General features: G+C 37.9%; 1 protein-coding gene across 1 annotated transcript in view; it reads left to right on the forward strand.

Moving 5' to 3' along the window:
• The window catches only part of LOC127652384 (protein sidekick-1-like), a 495,188-nt gene that overhangs the window by 470,275 nt on the left and 2,631 nt on the right, over positions 1-22,282 (forward strand). The window contains 10 exon segments of the mRNA XM_052138488.1: positions 11,263-11,340; positions 11,343-11,377; positions 12,819-13,005; positions 15,784-15,921; positions 16,605-16,766; positions 16,997-17,122; positions 18,508-18,672; positions 20,755-20,892; positions 21,366-21,486; positions 21,604-21,733. Of these exon segments, the coding sequence (XP_051994448.1) occupies positions 11,263-11,340; positions 11,343-11,377; positions 12,819-13,005; positions 15,784-15,921; positions 16,605-16,766; positions 16,997-17,122; positions 18,508-18,672; positions 20,755-20,892; positions 21,366-21,486; positions 21,604-21,733 (1,280 nt within the window).

The following is a 22,282-nucleotide window of genomic DNA, read 5'->3' on the forward strand; positions in this document are numbered from 1 at the left end:
GCTCTTTGGGTTGTAAAAACGTCAAGAAGCATTCTAACTCCCAGACTTACTGGCGCTACCTGGTGATTTAGATGGGTTAATCACAGGGTGTGGGGGTTTTAGGATCCTTCGCACAAATGTGTGCATTGCATTCAGAATTAATGAGTTCATGATTTTCCGTTCATACTCTACAGTGGTTTGGGCATCTGGTAAGGATGCCCCCTGGCCGCCTCCCTAGGGAGGTGTTTCAGGCACATCCAGCTGGGAGGAGGCCTCGGGGAAGACCCAGGATTAGGTGGAGAGATTACATCTCCACACTGGCCTGGGAACGCCTCAGGGTCCCAGGCCAGTGTGGCTCGGGATAGGGAAGTCCCCTGCTGTAGCGGCTGCCGCCGCGACCCAACTTCGGATAAGCGGTTGAAGATGGATGGATGGATGGAGAGTCTTATGGATTACTTTTATGCTGAACTTTATGTGATTTTTGGACATTCAAAGATCTGGTAACCATTCTCGTTCATTATATGGAGCTACAGAGCTGAGATGTTCTTCTAAAAATCTTTGTTTGTGTTCTGCAGAAGAAAGAAACTCATACACATCTGGGATAGCATGAAAGTGAGTAAATGTTGAGAGAAGTTTCATTTTTGAGTGAACTCTAAATGCTTTCGGAACTAAGTCTCTAACAGTTGTAGTTTTTTTTCATACATTAAAAACATCTATTACGTTAAGAGTGATGTAAGGCATCTAGTCTGAGAACATGACTCAGTGGTTGTGTCAGAGTCCTGGGTTTTTTCTAAAACATAGCAGATTTTGTGAAACCCAGACCAGCATGCTTTGCTGGCATCATCCCACCAGAAAACCATTTATTTTCCCCTCTACACTGACAGATGTGGTGTTGACCACTATCCATAGATGTTCCTTTTCAGATGCAGGCCTGTGCTGTAATGCTTTCCAGAGACAGGGTAGCGTGCTCTCTGTCTTGAGTCCTTCAGGGAATAAGTATAAGGACAGAGAGGGCAGAGCTGTGATGTGAGTTGGCCTCACAGCTCTAGAACAAGGCCAAAATGTTTTTTTTTTTTAATTATTATTAATGACTATTAATAATAGTTTCTCACACATTTTTTAGGGGTCTGAAAGCTGTTATTTTTTATATAATTAATCACACTAAATTAAATGGTTAAATCGACAGCCCTAATTACATCTGTGACGAAGGCAGGCAGAGAATGCGGATCTAAGTACAGCTTTTATTAATAAAAACAGGAAAACTCAGGACAAAGAAAAACAAAGGAAACCTGGCACAGAGCATAATAACACATGCAAGAACTAACAAAGCAAACAAGAAAACTAAGGGCTTAAATACACAAAAGGAACAAACAAGGGAATGAGGAACACCTGGGGAAACAATTAGGGAATGAGAAATATCAGGGGAGAACCAATCATAAAATGAAACTACAAAGGACTACAAAAACCAAACAGGAAACAGGAACTAAACTAAACTTGTACATAAAAGCACAAAAACAAAAGACAACAGTGAACATGACAACATCATATTCACTGAGACCTGCTCAGAACTAAAATGGAACAAAATGAGATCTGAACTATTTGTAGAGCCTGGAAAAACTGTTGTTTTTCACTCTGCTCATTTTACAATCCACTTAAAGGGGTCTGAGTGTGGTTCTTTTAGGGTAGTTTCACATATAATACATTTTAAGTGAACCAAACTCAGTTCGGTTAAAGGGAACCAGCCGCAAATGACCTCAGTGCTTTTAGTGTTCACGATGTAAGTGGACTTAAAAGAGGACCCAGTGTCTTTTTTTCACATTAACATGTCTTTTTTCACATTAACTTGGTGTCAGACCCTTTGTTGTTCACACCACTGCTCCTTAAGATCCCATTGCAGCTAGAACTGTCATGATTATGAAATTTGGCTGACAATAATTTTTCATAAATAATTGCGATTATTATGATAAGCAATTGTCATTCAAACTGTCATACTTCTTAAGGTTCATGTAAGCTTATTACAGATAGGCCTACACCTTAAGTAGTAATTTATTGATATTTAACTTGAAATCATATAATAAAATTGGGCTATATGATTACTTTTAAGGCTTTAAAAAATATAGAATTTTTCATTAGAAATTATTGCACAGGGATAGAATTACATAAAAGTAATATTTTATGTGTTATATAATTTCTGAAACCCAGACAACACTGGCAGTTATATTATGCAGAAGTAATAATGTTTACAGTATTTCTGTCCTAAATTCTTCACTCTCTTCTCTTGTAGATAAAACATACAAGCCCTTATTTCACATGAAGGAAAACAATTGAAATTCTATATGCATTTGAAAATATGTTTCTTTATCTATCATATCGAGAGGAATGGAGCAAGCAAGCGTCTCCTCCTGAGTGTCATTTACATTGTGTGTATGAGCCAAGAATCCATTGCACCAATAAAATTGAAGTGAAACTATTAAAATCCTCACTTGTATTTTCGTGGCGCGAACCTCAGTAGACGGTACGCCCATCAGAGCACTTTAAAGTGGTTCATCTTAACGCACTGCTCTGCTTTGAATACGGCCGGTCCGTTCATTTTAGGTGCTCAAATAATACAACAAAAACTGAATATGAGACACAAAAACACGTCATGGTAATCATGGTATATCGATATTCGCTTAAAATTCCCATATGTGGACAGTAAATTGTTACTGAAATATGAAGTATGTAATGCTGCTATGTATGGCAATCACAAGGTACTTGTGTCTAGGGGTGGACTGGGAAGAGAAATTGGCCTGGGATTTTATATAGGAACTGGCCCAAATGTTGTTGAGCTGTGGGGGGTTGGGGTGTTGCTGTACTTTTCTGCATATCGCTGCCCCATTATGGCAGCCCATTCTGCCCATTTCACTGCCGGCCCGGTTCTCACGATAGCCAGTCCGCCCCTGATCGTCCCCAAAGTGTGTCGGCCCACCAGGAAAATGCCCAGTATGCCAGATTGTCAATCCAGCCCTGCTTGTGTCATAAAATGCAAAGCAGACTGCTATCTCTTTGCTTTCACATCGCACAAATTATTTCAACCACAAAAACACCCACAAACGAACCATACTCAGACCACCTCGTTTAAATTGGTCTCAAGTGTGAATACCCGCTAAGAATACCACATAGATACGAAGTGCTTAGAGATAGATCACTAAAAATGCAGTGTGCTTAAAGATGAGTTTGTTGTTCTGAGAAGAAGGATGATTTAGCTCTCCATTCTTGCCCACCATACAACAAACTCCTGCAAGCTGGCTTTTACTGCTGAGTTCAAAAGTGCTCTTCAAGTTTAGCTCAAGTTGTACTGTTGCTAAAAACAGTGATTTCTTTCTGTACATTTATTGACTGAGTAATATCTATCTGCCTGGCAGAAGGGTCGAGCGCTCAGTCTAATGTGCTGCCAAAAGAGGAAGCCAGGAAATGACATTCCAACTATTCCACAGGAAACTGATAATAGTTGTGCTGTTTTGTTGGGTACACTACAAAAGCAAGGATGTTTATCACCTTCACAGCCCAAAATGGATCTATATTCATGTGGGGCATCTTGTATGATCAATAACAGGGCCTTTAGTGGACAAACAATCCCCCTTATTACAAGCAAATAGATGCATTAGGTCTGCAATTTAACCATACGCTTTAAAAGTATCGAAGGCAGCCAACTGGCTACAAATGCGAATCGTCGTTTTTGCTGTTTAATTCCACCGCAGCCATGGTAACAGGCTGACACTGCACAGACAGGATGTTGACAAGACTCTTTGCTCACTGCACAGTTTTGCATTTGAGCCAATAATTGCCAAGATTATTAATGGAATTCTAAGCAGGATTGCACTACTAGCGTCCAAGTGTTAATATGAAGAGTCATGGTGATAATTTTGGCAGGACAGGGTGTATTTTTTCCTACCTTTTTCACCCCTTTGCTACATTTCTGGCCTCCTCTCAGAAGGGGTTTAATGAAGCAGTAAATATGAATCTGTCATAAAGAAATCAAGCAGCTGGCAGAGCAGGCGGGGTTATCAACATCAGGTTATTAACAGCATCATTAGAGGGGGCCAGGCACTGAGATTACTCCCAGCAGCAGGAGGGGGTTGGGGGGACAGCCAAACAAACAAATGAATTTCCTGCTGATTAACGTCAGGTTGGCTACATCTGAAGATACTCAAAAGAGGGATCAGAGCGGCAGGCGGGTGTAGGGAGGCAGAGAGTTGGCATGAAGGGTGTTTTGTCCTTAAAGCCTTCCACAAACCTATGGCTAAACTGCAGTCAAAGTACACAATCAGCAGACAATAGTTCTGTTCCAAACCCTTGCAAGCTGCTTACTTGTCTTCTTGATGCAAAGGCTGTTCCAAAAGGTAGATAGCAACCTTATGCTGCCTTCTAAGATACCTCAGTTGTGCATAATTTTAACATCGTATGTATGTCTATATTTCACATTGAAGGAAAATACAAAATGCATAGAATTGTAGGTAGAATTGTTGATTATTAATACACTTACACTGGCAGCCATAAGTTTGGACTGATGCACAGATAATGCTGTATCAGAAGGAAATTGGTACTTTAATTCACCAAAGTGGCATTCAACTGATCACAAAGTATAGTCAGAACATTACTGATGTAAAAAACAGCACATCACTATTTTAAAAAAGTCATTTTTGATCAAAACTAGACAGGCCCCATTTCCAGGAGCCATCACTCCTTATCCTTGATTAATCATGAGAAATTCCTAATTTGGTACTAGAAAATCACTTGCCATTATATCAAACACAGCTGAATGATATTTGGTACATTAAATGAAGCTTAACATCGTTTATGTGTTTGTTTTTGAGTTGCCACAGTATCCAATAGATTGGCATGTCTTAAGGTCAAAAATGGCAAAAAAGAAAGCTTTCTCTAGAAACTCGTCAGTCAATTATTGTTTTGAGGAATAAAGGCTTTACAATGCTTGAAATTGCCAACAAACTGAAGATTTCCTACAAAGGTGTACATTACAGTCTTCAAAGACAAAGTACAACTGGCTCTAACAAGGACAGAAAGAGATGTGGGAGGCCAGATGTATAACTAAACAAGAGGATATGTACATCAGAGTAACTAGTTTGAGAAAATTAAGCCTAACATGTCCTCAGCTGACAGCTTCATTGAATTCTACCCGCTCAACACCAGTTTCATGTACAACAGTAAAGAGAAGACTCAGGGGTGCAGGAATTATGGGAAGAATTGCAAAGACAAAGCCACTTTTGAAACAGAAAAACAAAATAAAAGGTTAGGGTAGGCAAAGAAACACAGACATTGGACAACAGATAATTGGAAAAGAGTGTTATGGATTTTAACCCCATTTAGCATTTGTGGGATCAGCTAGACTGTAAGGTGCGTGAGATGTGCCCGACAAGACAGCCACGTCTATGGGAAGTGCTACAGATGAAATATCACCTGACAAACTGTACACTTGTTTTTTACCTAATTTATTTCATTATAAAACTGTATCTGGAATGCCAAGGATCTGTAAAGCTGTCATTGGTGCATGTGGAGGATTTTTTGATGAGAACTCATTTAAGTTTTTTAAGAAGTTATGACATTTTATAAAAATAAATTCAAATTGTAATAATAATTTTTCATGTTATTAATGTCCTGACTATACATTGTGATCAGTTGAATGACACTTTGGTGAATAAAAGTAACAATTTCTTTCCATAAGAGCAAAATCTGTATATTATTCCAAACTTTTGGCCGCCAGTGTATGTATTTCATGAACTATTTCGCCCAATATCTGTTTGTTATATGTATTTTATTTTTTATTAGAGTATTGCGTTGTTTGCTTAGCAACATGCTAAAGACAAACTGTTGGAATTGTCAGTTGAGTCTCCTGTGCTTCAAGGAATGCTATTTGTGTGGCGCACAGAGTTGCACCTATGTAGAACATTACAAATCAGTAATTTATGAGTAATGAGTAATTGCCATGGTTAATCTATAGTAAAACTGCAAAATAAACATTGTTAATTAACTTACTACAATATTACTAAAGTAAAACCATGGTTTCCACCAAAAAAACAAAAAAAAAACATGGTTAGCCTACAACATTCATGGTATCTACAGTATTACTATAGAAAAATTTTCGCCAAAACTTATGGTTAATATAGTCTAAAATATTACTACAGTAAAAAAAAAAAAGGGCACGCAAAAATTATTAGGGAACAAAAACTATTGCGAGAGAACGCAAAACTTATTACGAGGACACACAAAACAGTTTTGGAAAAAACATTCCCTCCCTGTCCTCTCAGGGACTCAATAGAGACCGAAGCATTGATACTCATATTTTTTTTTATCTCCTCCGTAAAAAAAAAAATGTATGAAGCCGCTGGTTAATTTTTTTTTAAATATATATTTATTCATATTTTGTTTGCCGGTAAATTCATTTGGAAATTCACATCACAACTCAATCCATAAAGGTATATGAATAGTTTATTAAAAGCAGCAGAGTAAATTCATGAACAGTACTATTGATATTGGTGATATATTTGCTGGTATGTACAGAAAAAATAGAACTGCACAACTCAAAATCAAAATGCAAGCTATAAGCTTTCATTTTGAGTTGTGCAATTATAGTTTTTCTATATATATTTATACTATAACTTGCACCTCAAAATTAGAGGTTTGCATTTACTTAAGTGCTTTTTTAACCCTTTCATATGTACCATCACACATTATGGTTAATAACTGGGCCCCACAGAATATCGTCACACATATGTGTTTCTGCAACAGCCAGTTATGTTACAAGCTGGTAGATTCAAATCTGCTTTTGCACCAACACAGGCTATGCTGGTCATGCATCTGTAATTTAGATTTGTTCAAGTAGTTATTCATACAGTCTTTTAAAATACAGAATAAGTTTATTTTATATACATACATCTAACTCATCACCAAAGTACCATGATAAAAACATTACAGCTCATATATGCACAGTCAATACATCAAACGTGCAGAAACAGCAACTCAAACAGTCTTTTCAGGCACATTATTTGTTTGTTTTCTGAAACAACAGCCAAACTATCACAAAAGCACCACGATAACGGTTCACAGCTTGTATATGCACAGTCATCACATCTAAACTCGATCTTCCTATGCATGCAGCCATATCTGCTTATTAGGTGCAGATGAAGTTTACAGTGAACACATGCTGTGTGTGATTATCCCGCAGTCACGTCTGTTTACATTCTGTCTGAGATGTAAAACCGTGCAAACCCTACTGCTGATATTATTTGTTCATTTATTATTTTAGAGTTGTATATAAACAATATAAATATAAAAAATACAGCATAGCAGACATAGCCCATTTGTTCCCATTTACTACAGTATTTAATTTTTTTTTTAAATGACAAGAAATAAAATAAAAAAGATACTAGTCTACACTCTGCCCCCTCTACTGGCTGTGCAGGGTCATGTGCGGAAATAACTCAATATGCAATGTTTTATTCCACCACAACTGTTGCAGTATATCATTCAGAGTGTCAGCTCTTGTTACGTGTAGTTTTTACCCAGATTTATAAAATGTTCGATTTTATTTAATTGCGTTAAACAAACTTTGCCATTCTGCTTTGCTGGGTCTGTGAGGGTTAAATCTGCATAAGCTGGTTAGCTGGTTTTAGCAAGTCTAAGATAGATGGTCTCCCAACCTGGGCAACAGTCAAGTGCCTAAAAGCCCTCTAAAACCAGCAGACTGACCATTCTGACCAGGGTGGGAGACCAGCTAAGGCCAGCAAAGCAGCATAGGCTGGTTTAAGCTTTTCTTTTTTTATGCAGATTTAGAAGGTAGCTGTTGTGTAGACAGTAAACAGCTTTATCTTGCAGCAGAGCTTGTTTGTGCTTTATTGTAACAGCTCATTCAGTGTAGCCTCTTGCACCAACCCCTCCTGAACCTCTCTGTTCACAGCCATAATTCATTTCTGCTCATAAATGATTCAGCCCGCTTTACTACACGTAAACTTAACTTTCAAGCCCAGAAATAGACAAGCTGTCATGCTCCAGGAATTATCACTGTTTTCTGGTTTGGTCTTATTAAATTCATCCTTTGTTGATGATTGCTGTTTGGGGTAGCTTTATCTGTTGTTGTGATTTATGACGGATAGCTGTTCCATCTCTCGCCCCACTAATAAATGGTATTTGGCACAGACACAACAGAGGGTGGCAGCAATGCTGAAGTCAGTTTTTGTCATATACCGCTTTTCCATCAAAATGTTGCAGGTTCTCATGTCAGATCTGTGAACCTTCCATCACTTACACATCTTAGTCTTTGTTTATGAGTCCTACGAGTTTTGAGAACACGTTTCAAGATCCATTGTAATTTAATTACTGATTTTATGCAATCACATGCTGCTTTTGATGTAAGTTTGATGCAAATGTAAAGGGGTTTTCCTTGATATTTTCCTTGATATTTTGACATACACTGCCGTTAAAACGTTTGGGATCACTTGACTGAAATGTTTCTCATGATCTTAAAAATAGTTTGATCTGACGGCGTGTGCTTAAATGTTTGAAATTAGTATTGTAGACAAAAATATAATTGTTTATTAACCATATTAATTTATTTCATTATAAAACTACAATTTAATAATAAAAAAAAAAAAGGTTTTGAAATGTATGACTTGGACCAAATACTAAAAAAGCAGCCAATAAGTGCCCAACATAGATGGGAACTCCTTCAATACTGTTTAAAAAGCATCCCAGGGTGATTCCACAAAAAGTTGCTTAAGAAAATGTCAAGAGTACATGTCTGCAAATTCTAGGCAAAGGGTGACTACTTTGAAGATGCTAAAATATAACATAACATTTTTTTTATTTATTTTTTTATTTTGTTTAGTAACAACATAATTCACATAGTTCCATGTTATTCCATAGTTTTGATGACTTTACTATTATCCTTAGATGTGAAAAATCATAATAATAAAGAATGAGTAAGTGACCCTAAACCTTTGACCGGTATTGTAAGAGGTAATTTTATAAAATATATACTGTAAGTTTTAGAATTGAAAATGTCCTCTTCAGTCTGAAAAAAGCATTTATTTTTTTCACCCTGCAAAAAACTCATTTTGAAATTGGCCTCATAATGATGAAGGTATAGGGTGTTTATTTGAATATCCCCGCCTCAACAACATATGTAAACTTCGAACTGAGGTACTTCAACTCTGAAAGTGATACTATTGTTACTGTAGTTTACTTTGATTCAACAAAAAGATAAAGATGTTAAGGTCCCCAGACTTTATCATGTTAATGGTTGTGGAAAAACTGTATCTCCGCACAGCCTTTTGAAGGATCCCAACATTAGGAATAAGGACTAACATTCGTTCGGCACATTTCTCTGATAATTCTATTGAGAACTAGTATGATTCAAGCTTAACAAAGAAACATATTGAAAGTTGGAGCACTGCCAATTACTTTATATCAAAACGACAATAATGCTGGTGAATAGTAGGCCTACTACTGTTTCAACTGTCTGTGTTTATTTGATATGTAAGGAATTGTATAGTCAGCCGTTTTTGTCACAAAATAAACTACGAACGCCACTCCAACGTGTAGCGGATCTTGCTTATTACACGATTACTTACCAAAGAAATATTGGATTAAGATTTGATTTTGTAAGAAGTATGCGAGTGCAACGAAAGACAATGGTGTAGTATACGGTAACCCATTATTCAGTTTTTAAGCAGTGAAACAGTCGAGGGCGATCCCCCTCCCCAGTCATAACACATTGGGTGTGTATATTGAAGTCTTAAAGGGGACAGCACAAAAAAAAAACTTCAGAGAAGGATAAAGCTGCAGAAGCTCCAAACCGCCAGCAAAGATATAGGGAGCCCCTAACTGTGTGAAGTGATGCCCCCTCTTGGAGTAATCCCACCCTCTTTTGTCAATTCCATCCCCAGTCAGAGATCTCAAGCCTGCAGCAATACCTACTTGGCTTTTCAGATAGAGGGTATTACATCCCCTAAGGCTTAGGATGCAATAAGTGATGGGAGATGTGCTCACCGCACAACCGTCAGACCAAAAACCCCAGAAGAAAGAGACAATAGATCCAGTATTGATTTATTGAAAGTAAAGGTTGTAAAGAAGGGACATAAGCAGCAGGTGTTTTGGCTTAAAGGCAACCCCTGTCCCAAAACAATAAGCAAAAGAATAACAAAAATAAAAAAAAGGACAAAAATAACTAACCTGGAGGGCATTAAATATAATTAAATTAACCTGCACAAACAAAACAGATTGAACAAAATCAAATAAACAGGGCAGGTCACCCTTATGAACACAACTGCTTAGAGGACAGGATCAGACAATAATACTGAAGAGCACAAATGCAACAAATCTCTAAGCCCTCAAATGCCTGGTCTGGGAGCTGGTAGGGAGCATGGAAAAGTGACTGGCCCGGATTCACAACAGCTCGCATCTGACAGGTAGCAAAGGAATTTTATCAGGCACACAATCAGGAATAGCCAATCACCAATGTTAAGGTGGAGCAACCAATCTGCAAATCGGCGGCACCTGGAACAGACACACAGAGAACAATGAAACACCCACACACAGACAGAAAGAAAGAGCAGAGCAAAAATGCACAAAACATCACGCAACGGAACAGAGGGCCAGAGACAAGGTGGATAAACGGAATTTTATACTATATTATGTATAAGTGAACCTCAAGGAAAATAATAAAGAAGAAAACTAAATGCATGACAAATATTGAATTATTTAAATTCATAGAATTCAATTCACATACTGTATTTGACATTAGTGAATCATTTTATGTCAGATCACCGTGCGCTGTGCACATGCATAGGAACAGAATGTCCGTCAACTAACAGCTATAGTTCACCAAAAAATGAATATTCTGTCATAATTTACTCATGATATAATTTTTAGGTCAATGATCCCTTGAGCTTAAAGCTCTGTTGACTATAATGGGAGCGATTACTAGTTTTGTGTAATTTAGTTTGGTTTTATATCAGTCTTTGCAGGTTGAGTGGTTGTTGTTCTGAAAACTCTCCTGGTTTGTGACCAGCAGGTTTAAGGTGCTGTGCAGAGGCAATTATTCGCACCTAGAGCCACCTTTCTGTGGTGGAAACGTGCAGAACAGTACCAGATTGGGCACTGGCACCCTGTCTGTAAAAATAAACTTGTATTGATATTCGAGACACAGTAGATGTTTTTTGTATTCTTGTGGTTACCTGGAGGGATTGAGACTGATGTATTTACAGTCTCCTGTGCTCTCTCTCTTAGCCCCCTCCGTGGCCCCTCAGAGCATCCAGATCAACACCTTGTCATCAACACAGCTGGAGGTTCAGTGGGAGCCGCCCCCGTCGAGACACAAAATGGCATCATTCAGGGATACAAGGTGACACCCATCAGCCCACCTACCTCGTCCAATCTCTCTTATATGCTCATTAGCCACCCCCCCACCCCCCCTCTCTCTCTCTCTCTCTCTCTCTCTTCTCTCTACTTCTTTTATCATTTCAAAATCTCTCGGGTGAAAGAATAGCTAGAATCTGTTTCCTTTGGCTTCATTTTCCTTTTTCTCTTCAGTCTCTACAGATTAACAGTAATAGGTAATGGTGTTAGACAGTATGATTTAAAGGTCTGCCCATTTGGGTCATGAATTAAAAGATCACAGGTTAGGGTTAAGTGAATTTCTGCTGAAAAATACATGACATTGATATAAAAATGTTCAGGAGCAGGTGCAGTAAAATGGAATGATGATGTTTCATTGAATACTTGAGTTATGCAGGATCTGTTAAAAAAATGACAAGCCCACTGTGGGAGGGAGTGATATGCCTACATGTGATCTACTTATTAAAGAGTTTAAGCATTTTGTTTAAGTCAACATGAAATCCAAATTCACCATATTGACTTAATTAATACAGGAAATAATCATAATTCATAAGTAATGAAAACAGAACTCTTCTAAATTGTCAACCATTTAAAAGCACCTGTTCAGAGTTGGGTCATATTGCCTGAATGTCTTGTAAAGTTCAGCCTTTAAGCTTTAAAACGACACCCATTTTGAGTTGGCCAAGGGGGTAATTATTCATTAATTATATTTTATTTATTTATTTTATAGCACAGAGTGACAAAAGTTTGCCAAAATATTTATTTATTATTATTCAAGCAACTCAAGAGCAACCATACAGAGTATATACCTGATTTATTTACTCTCTGCATGGCTGGCAACATGTATAATAAGTAATATGTACCTAAATCTCAATTTGTTCTCATACTTAGATGAACTTGTTTTTAATGCTACACTGGATTTATAAAATAGTTTTGAATACAGGATTGTCATTGCTTTTGTTTATTTGTGACATGTATAATTAATTCAGGAATAAAGGCATTTTATCTCAATATACTAATACTAGCTTTTGGCTGTGTACTCCCAAAGGCGCAGACACACCAACCCATAACTATAAATGCAAACCACCGGAGAAAACATAAAATAGAGAGCGGTACAGTACTGTCACTCTCTCAGCAGCTGGAATCAAAACCCCCTCACAGCTGTTTTTAAACTAATTCCAGGGTAATATAACACAAAGCATAATGTTATAAACTTACAATCAATATTTAAAAAATTATCACATAAAATATTTGCTAGATTTACGCTGTTAATAAGGTGGAAATGTGTCATCACAGTCTGTGAAAAAGGTCTATTATACCGCTGGACAAATTTATTTTTCTCATTGAATATCCTGTTTCACTCAAATGTAATGTTGACTTTCAAGCACAACTGTTGTGGATTACATACATCAAATTCTAGGCTTTCTCTTTGCCTTTTCTGTCTGTAGATTATTTTCTGGGAGATGGACAATCAAAACGAAACTGAGAAAGTTAAGATTCTCTTCCGGCCTGAAACAAATATGAGACTCAAGAACCTGACCAGCTACACATACTATATGTTCAAGCTGTCTGCCTTCAATGCAGCAGGAGACGGCCCGTTCAGTGAGCCCAGGAGGGGGCGCACTCTTCAAGCGGGTAAACTTCTGCACAAATCATCCTAACTGTCATTAAATTCCCATTTAAAACTGATCACAGCATCACGCTCTGACCCGAGCACAAGCGTTACACCTTTAAATGCCCAACTATAAATCTGACTGTTGACAGCACGCCAAGGGCAACATGTCCACTTCCATATCTCGCTCTTCTTTATGCATGAAAACCAGGTCGACACCTGATCATATTTCAGAGCATGTACCGTTATATCACCCTTGCATTATTCAAATGAGCAATTCATGTGCTCAGCATTAAATCGTTCACTCTATAAATGTTGTCATAATGAATAACGCACAAGAGGCTGGTGATTTGACCTCGGGCTCCACTTCGCTGAAACCACCTAAAAAAAAACAATTGGAAAATTATTCAAATGGTCTTGATGTGACCTCATTTGTACATGCCCTCTCTTTCTCTCGTTGGTGTTTCCTGAAGCAACAAGCTGCTCTGGTGTAAGAGGACAGAGTTGCACAGTGGACAGCTTGCATTGAAAAATCTACTGTTCATTCAACTATTTACTTAACATTTACTGTTTTATATATATATATATATATATATATATATATATATATATATATATATACACTGATGAGACAAACATTATGACCACTCACAGGTGAAGCGAATAACGTTGATCGTCTCTTAACAAGGCCACATGTCAAGGTCTGGGTAGATTAGATGGTAAGCGAACAATCAGGTCTCATAGTCAACGTGTTGAATGCAGAAGAAATGGGCCGGAGTAAAGACCGGAGCGACTTTGACAAGGGCTGAATTGTTTTGGCCAGTTGAGTGGGTCAGAACATCTCTGAAATTGCAAGTCTTGTGGGGTGCTCTCGGTCAGCAGTGATGAGTACCTACCGACAGTGGTCAGAAGAGGGACAAACCACAAACAGGTGACAGGGTGTGCACCCAAGGCTCATCAATATCCGAGGTCAATAAAGGCTATCTCGTCTGGTCCGAACCGACAGAAGGTCTACCGTGGCACTAGTCAATGATGGTTATGGGAGGAACGTATCGCAACACAAAGCTCATCGCACCCTTCTGTATCAGAGTGCCCATGAGTACCCCTGTCCAATGTTAAAAGTGCCTACAAAGGGCACGTGAGCATCAAAACTGGACCTCTGAGCAGTGGAAGTAGGTTGCCTGGTATGATTAATCCCGTTTTCTTTTACATCACGTGGACGGCTGTGTACGTGTGTGCCGTTTACCTGGGGAAGTGATGGCACTAGGGTGCACTGTGGGAGGACGACCAGCCAGTGTGATGCTCTGGCAATGTTCTGCTGGGAAACCGTGGGTGTGGCCATTCATGTGGATGTCACCCACTAAAATATTTTGCAGACCAGATACACCCCTTCATGGCAATGGGATTCCCTGATGGCTGTGGCCTCTTTCAGCAGGATAATGCGGTCTGCCACACTGCACACATTGTTCGGGAATGATTTCAGGAACATGACTTAATTGTTGACTTGGCCTCCAAATTGCCCAGATCTCAATCTGATTGAGCGTCTGTGGGATGTGCTGGACCAACAAGTCCGATCCACGGCGGTGCCACCTCGCAACATCCAGGACTTAAAGGATCCGCTGCTAATGTCTTGGTGCCAGATACCACAGGACACTTCAGGGGTTTGTAGAGTCCATGCCTCAGCGGGTCTGGGCTGTTATGGGGCATGCGGTGGACCAACAGCATACTGAACATTGCGTCTGTCTGAGATTACATAAAGAGACAGAAGCAATTGAGACAGCCTAAATAGATTTAAATAGAAGAACTGTGGTGAATTCTCTATATATATATATACAGTATCTACACTCACCGACCACTTTTTTAGGAACACCTGTACAGCTTCTTATTCATGTGATTATCTAATCAGCCAGTAATGTGGTAGCATTGTAATGCATAAAATCATGAATATATGGGTCAGGAGCTTCAGTTAATGTTTAAATCAACCATAAGAATAGGGAAAAAATCTGATCTCAGAAATTTCGACAATAGCATGATTGTTTGTGCCAGACAGGCTGATTTGGATAATATATTAAAAGTTATTGCAGAAATTTTGTTAAAGAGACAGTACCGGTTTTAGCACGCGTTCAACAAATCAATGCAAATACATGCAAATAGTACCAAATATGCAATTAAACAATAAACAATTAACACAAAATAATATATGAAATATAAATTCTTATTTATTGATTAAATACGTAGATTTTTTTTTTACATTTACATTTTCATATTATACCTATTTAGAAGGTCCCTGAATAATTAACAGCATTAGCTGTCAGAGAATTTCTTTCATATATACGCAAAAGGTACATTATAATTGAAAAATACCTAAATGAATCGGTATCGAATTGAATCGGAAATATCAATTAGAAACTCTGAAAACTCGAGAATTCTTATAGAAATTACAGGAATTTTTGTGATAAGTTAATGAATGATAATGATGAAAGTTTTTTACAGCGTTAGTGTTTTTAATCATATTGCTGTTGCCGTTGTTCTATAAAAGCAGTAACCGAGTCGAGGCTATGCATTACAGTGATTTTACCACGGTTAAAGGGGTTTTGCACTTTGCTTCACGCTGTGCCTAAGAAAACCCCTTAACTGTGGTAAAATCACTGTAATGCATAGCCTTGAGTGGCTTATTGCTTTAATAATGTATCTTCCTCTGCTATCCCTTGTATTTTATTATTCATTGCAAGACAGCAGTGGAAGTGTATTTCTTACACTCATTCTTGTATTATCTCTTTCTCTACCTTTCTTTCTCATAGCGCCCAGTGCTCCCAGCTTCATTAGTTTCTCAGAGGTGACAAGCAGCACTCTGAATGTGTCCTGGGGTTTCCCACTGTCGCCCAATGGTGTGGTGGAAGGCTACAGGGTGGTATATGAGCCCTCTGCATCCATTCAAGGTGCGAGTGATTCCTCTATCACTCTATAGTTGAGTGATATTTAACTGTTGATGCTTTCTCTGAGTGTCAGTCTGTTTTCATAATGTTATTGTTCTAATGGTGGCTTTTAAATGTTGCTTGTAGTGGTTTGAGGATGTTTTGAGTTGTTTGTGAAACTCATTTTCCTGTCAATTGTTTCCATGGCTCATTGTCAAGTCAAGTCATTTTTATTTGTATAGTGCTTTTCACAACACACATCATTTCAAAGCAGCTTTACAGGAAATCATGCATAAACAAAAACAAAATTGTGTATGTTAGAAGCCTAGAGCTGAATATAACATTTATAGTTTTGTTCCATGGAACAAAAAAGAAGATATTTTGAAGAATGTACTGGTCGCTCTTTTCCATGCAAAACAGTACAATAAATGTGGACTAATGGTTTCAAGCTTTAAAAGGATAACATTAAGTAACATTAAAAAAAACATTAAATTATCATAAGAGTAGTCTATACGACTATATTCCAAGTCTTCTGAAGTTGTAAGATAGCTTTGTGTGAGGAACAAGTCATTATTCACTGAAAATCATGAGGCAACAACACAAGGGTGAGTAAAAGATGACAGAATTTTCATTTTTTAGTGAACTAACCCTTTAATGTTTGTTATTGTGACAATTTGTAATTGTATGTGTATGTGTGTGCTAATTAGGTGTGACCAAAGTGGTAACGGTGGATATCCGGGGCAGCTGGCAGCGCTGGCTGAAAGTACGAGACCTGACCAAAGGCGTGACCTATTGCTTCCGCGTGCAGGCTAAGACTATCGCCTACGGCCCAGAGGCAGAGGCCAACATCACAGCTGGCCCTGTCAAAGGTGAGCTATACGACCACAAACAAACCAACAAACACATCAACAGAACTCTCAGGATCTCTGTTGTTGAGCGTGGTTCACATTACACACTGCTCGTCAGAGATCCAGACACACCAGTGTGGATCAATATCTCACAATGGTGTAGGCATTTGATTCAGCTTTAAAACGTCACTCACAAGAGTCGGATCGCTGGCCTGTTCTTCAGTTGAATGCAAGTTGTCTTGTCTGTCTAGGATCTCCTGGATCCCCCGTAGAAATGTCAATCACAAAGACAGGCTCCATGCTCAAAATCCACTGGGCACCAGGGGAAACAGGCGCAGGACATGTGACCGGCTATGTCATTGAAGCACGACCCTCAGGTACATCATATTAAGAAGTGGCATGAACAATTATCTGTTAATATCGGTAAATGTATTTTCATATTTCTTAATTAGATTTTAGAATTAACATTGACTGATTTTTCTTGGAACATTCTTTATTCTAAGTATACATACTTGAAGGGATAAGTTCACCCAAAAACGTCAATTCAATCATTATTGCTCATCCTCATGTCTTTTTAAACCCATATGAGTTTATTTCTTCTGTGGAACAAAAAAGGAGATATTTAGCAGAATCTCCAAGCAGCTTGTCATACAATGGACCGCATTGTAAGCACACGAGTCATACAATGGGCCGCATTTATGATATTTCTATGGTGCTTTTGTTCCCTTTTTTGCGCACTTAAAAGTTCTATTTTCCATTCGTTGTAATTGCATGGAAAAGAGCGACCAGTACATTCTTTAAAATATCTTCTTTTGTATTTCACTGAAAAAGAAGTCATACGTGTTTAAAACAACATGAGGATGATTAAATGATGACAGATTTTTAATTTTGGGTGAATTATCCCTTTAGATCAGTGGTTCTCAATTTTTTCGGCACACCCAAAAGTCTTTTCTTAATCAAAACATATATAAAAAAATTATATTTCAAGTTTTCAATTAAAAAATGCTTTTAAAAGATTAACTGCATTTTTTTTTTCAACTTCATGTCACAAATAATGTTTTATTTAAAATAAAAAAAAAATTAAATGTGTTCTTTCCGCAAATAGTTTTTAAGAGTTTTCACTTTTTTGCTGAATAATAAAAGTTTCACTGCACATTGAAAAAAAAAAACATTTTTTACTAGTACTACATTGCTCTGTTATTTTCTGAATACTTTCTGTTACATAAATACTTTAAATATTTTGATAATGCATATATACTTGTAAAACATAAAAAAAATTGATGAAATAATAAGTTAATAAAAAAATAATTCTGCTGTCATTTACTGAGCTATTAAAGCAATAAGCCACTAGAGGCAATGCATTACAGTGATTTTACCACCGTTAAGGAGTTTTCTTAGACACAACGTGAAGCGAAGTGGAAAACCCAAACACTGGTTCTTGCATGCATGTATTGTCACAATTTTTTTAAATGCGTGAAAGTGATTGAAATTTGAATGGGCCTGTCTTCTGGGGCATGCCCCACATTTTGAGAACCACTGTTTTAGATGAACATGATTACACCAAACTTATTCATTAATAAGTCTTTTATCGAACATTTACTTGCTGGGATGCATTTATATAACTCCCCGACCCATGTCATCAAATGCACTCAACATTTCATGTCTTGATGTCATCATCTGCTAAGCAAATGTAAGAGGACACAGTAATGGACTTTCAAGTCCTCAATGACATTTTCACTCTAAGTGACCTTCCTATCTGCAGACGAGGGATTGTGGGATACCTTCGTGCGACACCTGCCTCCCACAAGCACTTCTCATTCAGTGAGTCTGGACCGTCTCCGCCAGGGCATAAGCTACCAGTTCCGAGTGCTGGCCATCAATGAGTTTGGCTACGGTGAACCGAGTGCGCCCTCAGCTGCCATGTCAGGTAATTGCACTCCCTTGAAGGCCTTTTTTTGTCCTATGATGAGTCATAACAGAAACTTTTGACAGGGAATTGCATCAGTTGCTTCTTGTGATTCTATTATTTAGGTCAAATGTGAAATTCACATGATTTTTTTACATCATGTCCTCAGAGGGAAATTTGTCCTAGCTCAGAAGTATCAAACTTTGTCTTTGTCTCAGATATTTGTCCTATAATCCCTTATGAGAAATCAAAATAGACACAAATGTGACAATTGTTGACATACAGTAAGAGCTCCCAAATTAATGCATGTAGCATAGCCTTGATAAGTCTTTAAGAAATATGATGAAAAATCATATTGAAATGTTTGACTTTTGACTACAGACTTTGGTATCTAAGCAAATCAAATGTTTTGAGACATTCAATGTTTTGAGACATTGCCGAGAACTCTTCTTAACTCTAGAAGAGATATGGATGAGATTCGTGGAGTCTTCATCTCAGGAGAGAAATCTGACTTCATTTAGTCTTCATTTGTGCTCCATTTAATCACATTGATGTCTAGGAGAAACAGTTTCATTATAAAAGATATCTCATTTGAGATTTTTCTGTCCTGTGGCCTTGGCTACTCCTTTGCTATTATAAATGTTTACCTTTAGAGATTGCCTGATTTCCGTCTGGTTTCCTGTGATTTAGTAACCACGTTTGGACTTTGAACAAAACTAATCAACATCCTTATCAGAGGTAATACAACAACCCGTGTATTACTTTATAAGGAGATTTTATCAATGAAGTTAAGGTCATCTATGATGCCAATGCCTTAAAAGGAATGTAAAGAACTGGAGATTATCAACAAAAACCACAAACAGACAGACTATACAAGCTAAGTCATGACTCATAGGAAGTATTTTATTTAGGTTTTAACTTTAAGAAGAGCACCAAGCAAAGCATTTAAAAGCAAGATTTCAGTGTCACCATCTTAAGTAATATGAAGTAAGCTTTCAGAAAACAGACTGAAGTTAGATAAAGTCATCAAAGATGCTCTGTCTGTCTCCGTTTCTTTGGGCATTGGCAACTAGTTTCAAGATAATCTGCCGTGTTGCCTTAGTGATTAATTAATGCAGCATGCTGAAGGTCCTAGAGGTTTGTTTGTAAATGAAAAGTTGAGTATGTTATTAACGTCCCGTGTGTCGTGGGGCTAAAATATTCATGCGGGCATGCTGAAATCAGTCTGTGAGTTGATGTCAATATTGCTGTCAGAAAAGTCCATTAGAGGATATGACTGGAGAGTTCTGGAATATTTGGGCCACAGTCTTCTTTGCTCTAGAGCACTAGAGATAAAAAAAAAAATAGGATGCATGCAGATAAACATGTGTCACTGTTTCTCTATATATGGTAGGCAATTACTGCTGCTTATGAAGAGGTAAAATCTGTTCTTAAAGGGATAGTTCATCCAAAAAGGGAAATTCTCTCATCATTAACTCTCCCTCATGCCATCCAAGATATGCATGACTTTCTTTCTTCTGCAGAACACAAAGAACTTTAGAAGAATATTTCAGCTCTCAAGGTCCATACAATGCAAGTGAATGGTGGCCAGAACTTTGAAATTCCAAAAAGCAAATAAAGGCAGCATAAAAGTAATCCAGAAGACTATAGTGATTAAGTCCATAGCTGTGTCTGAAATTGCCCCATCCACTATATAGTATACCATTTTGTAGTGGTGACCCAATTCGTTCCCTACATTTGTTCACTCATTCTTAGCCACAATGCAATCTGATTTCGAGTGTATTTCCCATGTGCTCTCGCCGTCACTATCTTGTCCATAATCCAACGCAAGTAGGACTGACGTGCAGGGGGAGAGAGCGCGAGTGGGTGAACGAGAGAGAGAGAGGGAGCGCGAGAGACGCCAGTTTACATACATGCAATGTTTTATTTCACTCTGGCTGTTGTGTTTTACTATTTGACATATCAATACTTGATTAAAAATAACATAATAAAATATAGCGATCCAAAATCATACAGCTATATTTTAAAATATATGATTTTCTTTCTTTTCTCACTTCCTTTCACTGTCTATATTTTGTTTTTCATTGTCTCTGACACACATAGCCCAACTGGACACACCGTTTTATGAGGAGTGGTGGTTTCTCATCGTGTTGGCATTGTGTGGTCTTATTCTGCTGCTGCTGGTTGTCTTTGGACTCATCCTGCATGGCCAGAACAGGAAGTACAAGAGCTGTGGAACAGGTGTGAGCTTAACCAAAATAAACCCAAACATCTATCCTTCCATCCTCCCTCAAACCATCATTAGAGGTCATACAACCACTTACTATATGGCTCTCTTTAAAATTTGATTGTGAATTCTGAAGACCTTTGTCCATATCACATAGTTCATCTGGGAAACAGATGTTTTCTACTCAGCTATGCTTGTGTTCGGTCTCTCCGCAGTCTCTAAAAGTAAGCTAATGAAATTATTTCAACTCAAAAATGATATAGTAAGCAGCCACGTAATAAGCGGTAAAATATACAGCCAGCAAATCATTATTCCAAAATCAACCCCTTTAAGGTGATACAAGACCCTCGATCGCCCTGACTGTACATTACATATATACATGCAGTAAAACACATCCACCCACTTAGATGCCCAAGCTGTCCAGTTAAAACAGTGATGAAACAAGGACGATGTTTTTGCTGGGATAATGATATGCTAACTGCTGTAGGTAAAGCTGTGTCCACGGTGGAGGAGACGGTCACACTGGACAATGGAGGCTTCACTGCTCTAGAGCTCAACAGCAGGCCTGTTCATGTCAAGAGTGTCTTCCTGAGGAAGAATGGCACCAGGTAAGAATGCAGTTTACTCCACTGGATAACTCAGTTTCTTCATGGTTGACTTTAATTTTGGCCAAAACTATGGTAACCGTTGTAAACTTTTGCTACCACCACTCTTTTCCAATCCAGGTCACCTCCCCGACCCAATCCAGCAGGACTGCGCTATTCTGATGAAGACATCTGTAACAACTACAACGGTGTGGTTTCCACAGAGAGCACAGTGCTGACAGAAAGGCCTGCAGAGATGTCAGAGTCTGAGGTGGAGTCTCTAATGCACACACACATGCTCACACACACACACATATATATTCACACATACTCTCTGTTGTTATTTTTATTTTTTATTCCTTGAGCTCTCACTGTGTTCTCACCTAATGAGCTTAAACTTTGTGATAACAATAAAGAGCTATGGTGCATAATACACACAGCAGGTCTAAACCGCCAAACATACTATGAAATACTAACATACAGACATGTTTTTGACGTTTTATTGTAAAACAGTGTGCTTTCTAGTTTTATTTGTTGTATTTAGAATAAATGTATATTTTTTTTATTTAATGTTGTCACCCTAATTGAGATAAAGTTCCATTGTTTTTGTGCCACACAATACTGTCCTGAATCTGAACATATAATAATAATCTTTTAAACATATATCTATATTTAAGATGATTTTATGAACATAACTTTATTTTAGGCTTGGGATCGATGCCTTTTTTTTATTGATAATTGAAAGACTTTCCCGATGATTACTGATATAAATATAAATTATAGATATAAATTGGGCTGCTCGTTGCACAGTGGTCTTTGT

The sequence above is a fragment of the Xyrauchen texanus genome, chromosome 12, assembly GCF_025860055.1.
Source record: "Xyrauchen texanus isolate HMW12.3.18 chromosome 12, RBS_HiC_50CHRs, whole genome shotgun sequence".
NCBI classification, from domain to species: domain Eukaryota; kingdom Metazoa; phylum Chordata; class Actinopteri; order Cypriniformes; family Catostomidae; genus Xyrauchen; species Xyrauchen texanus.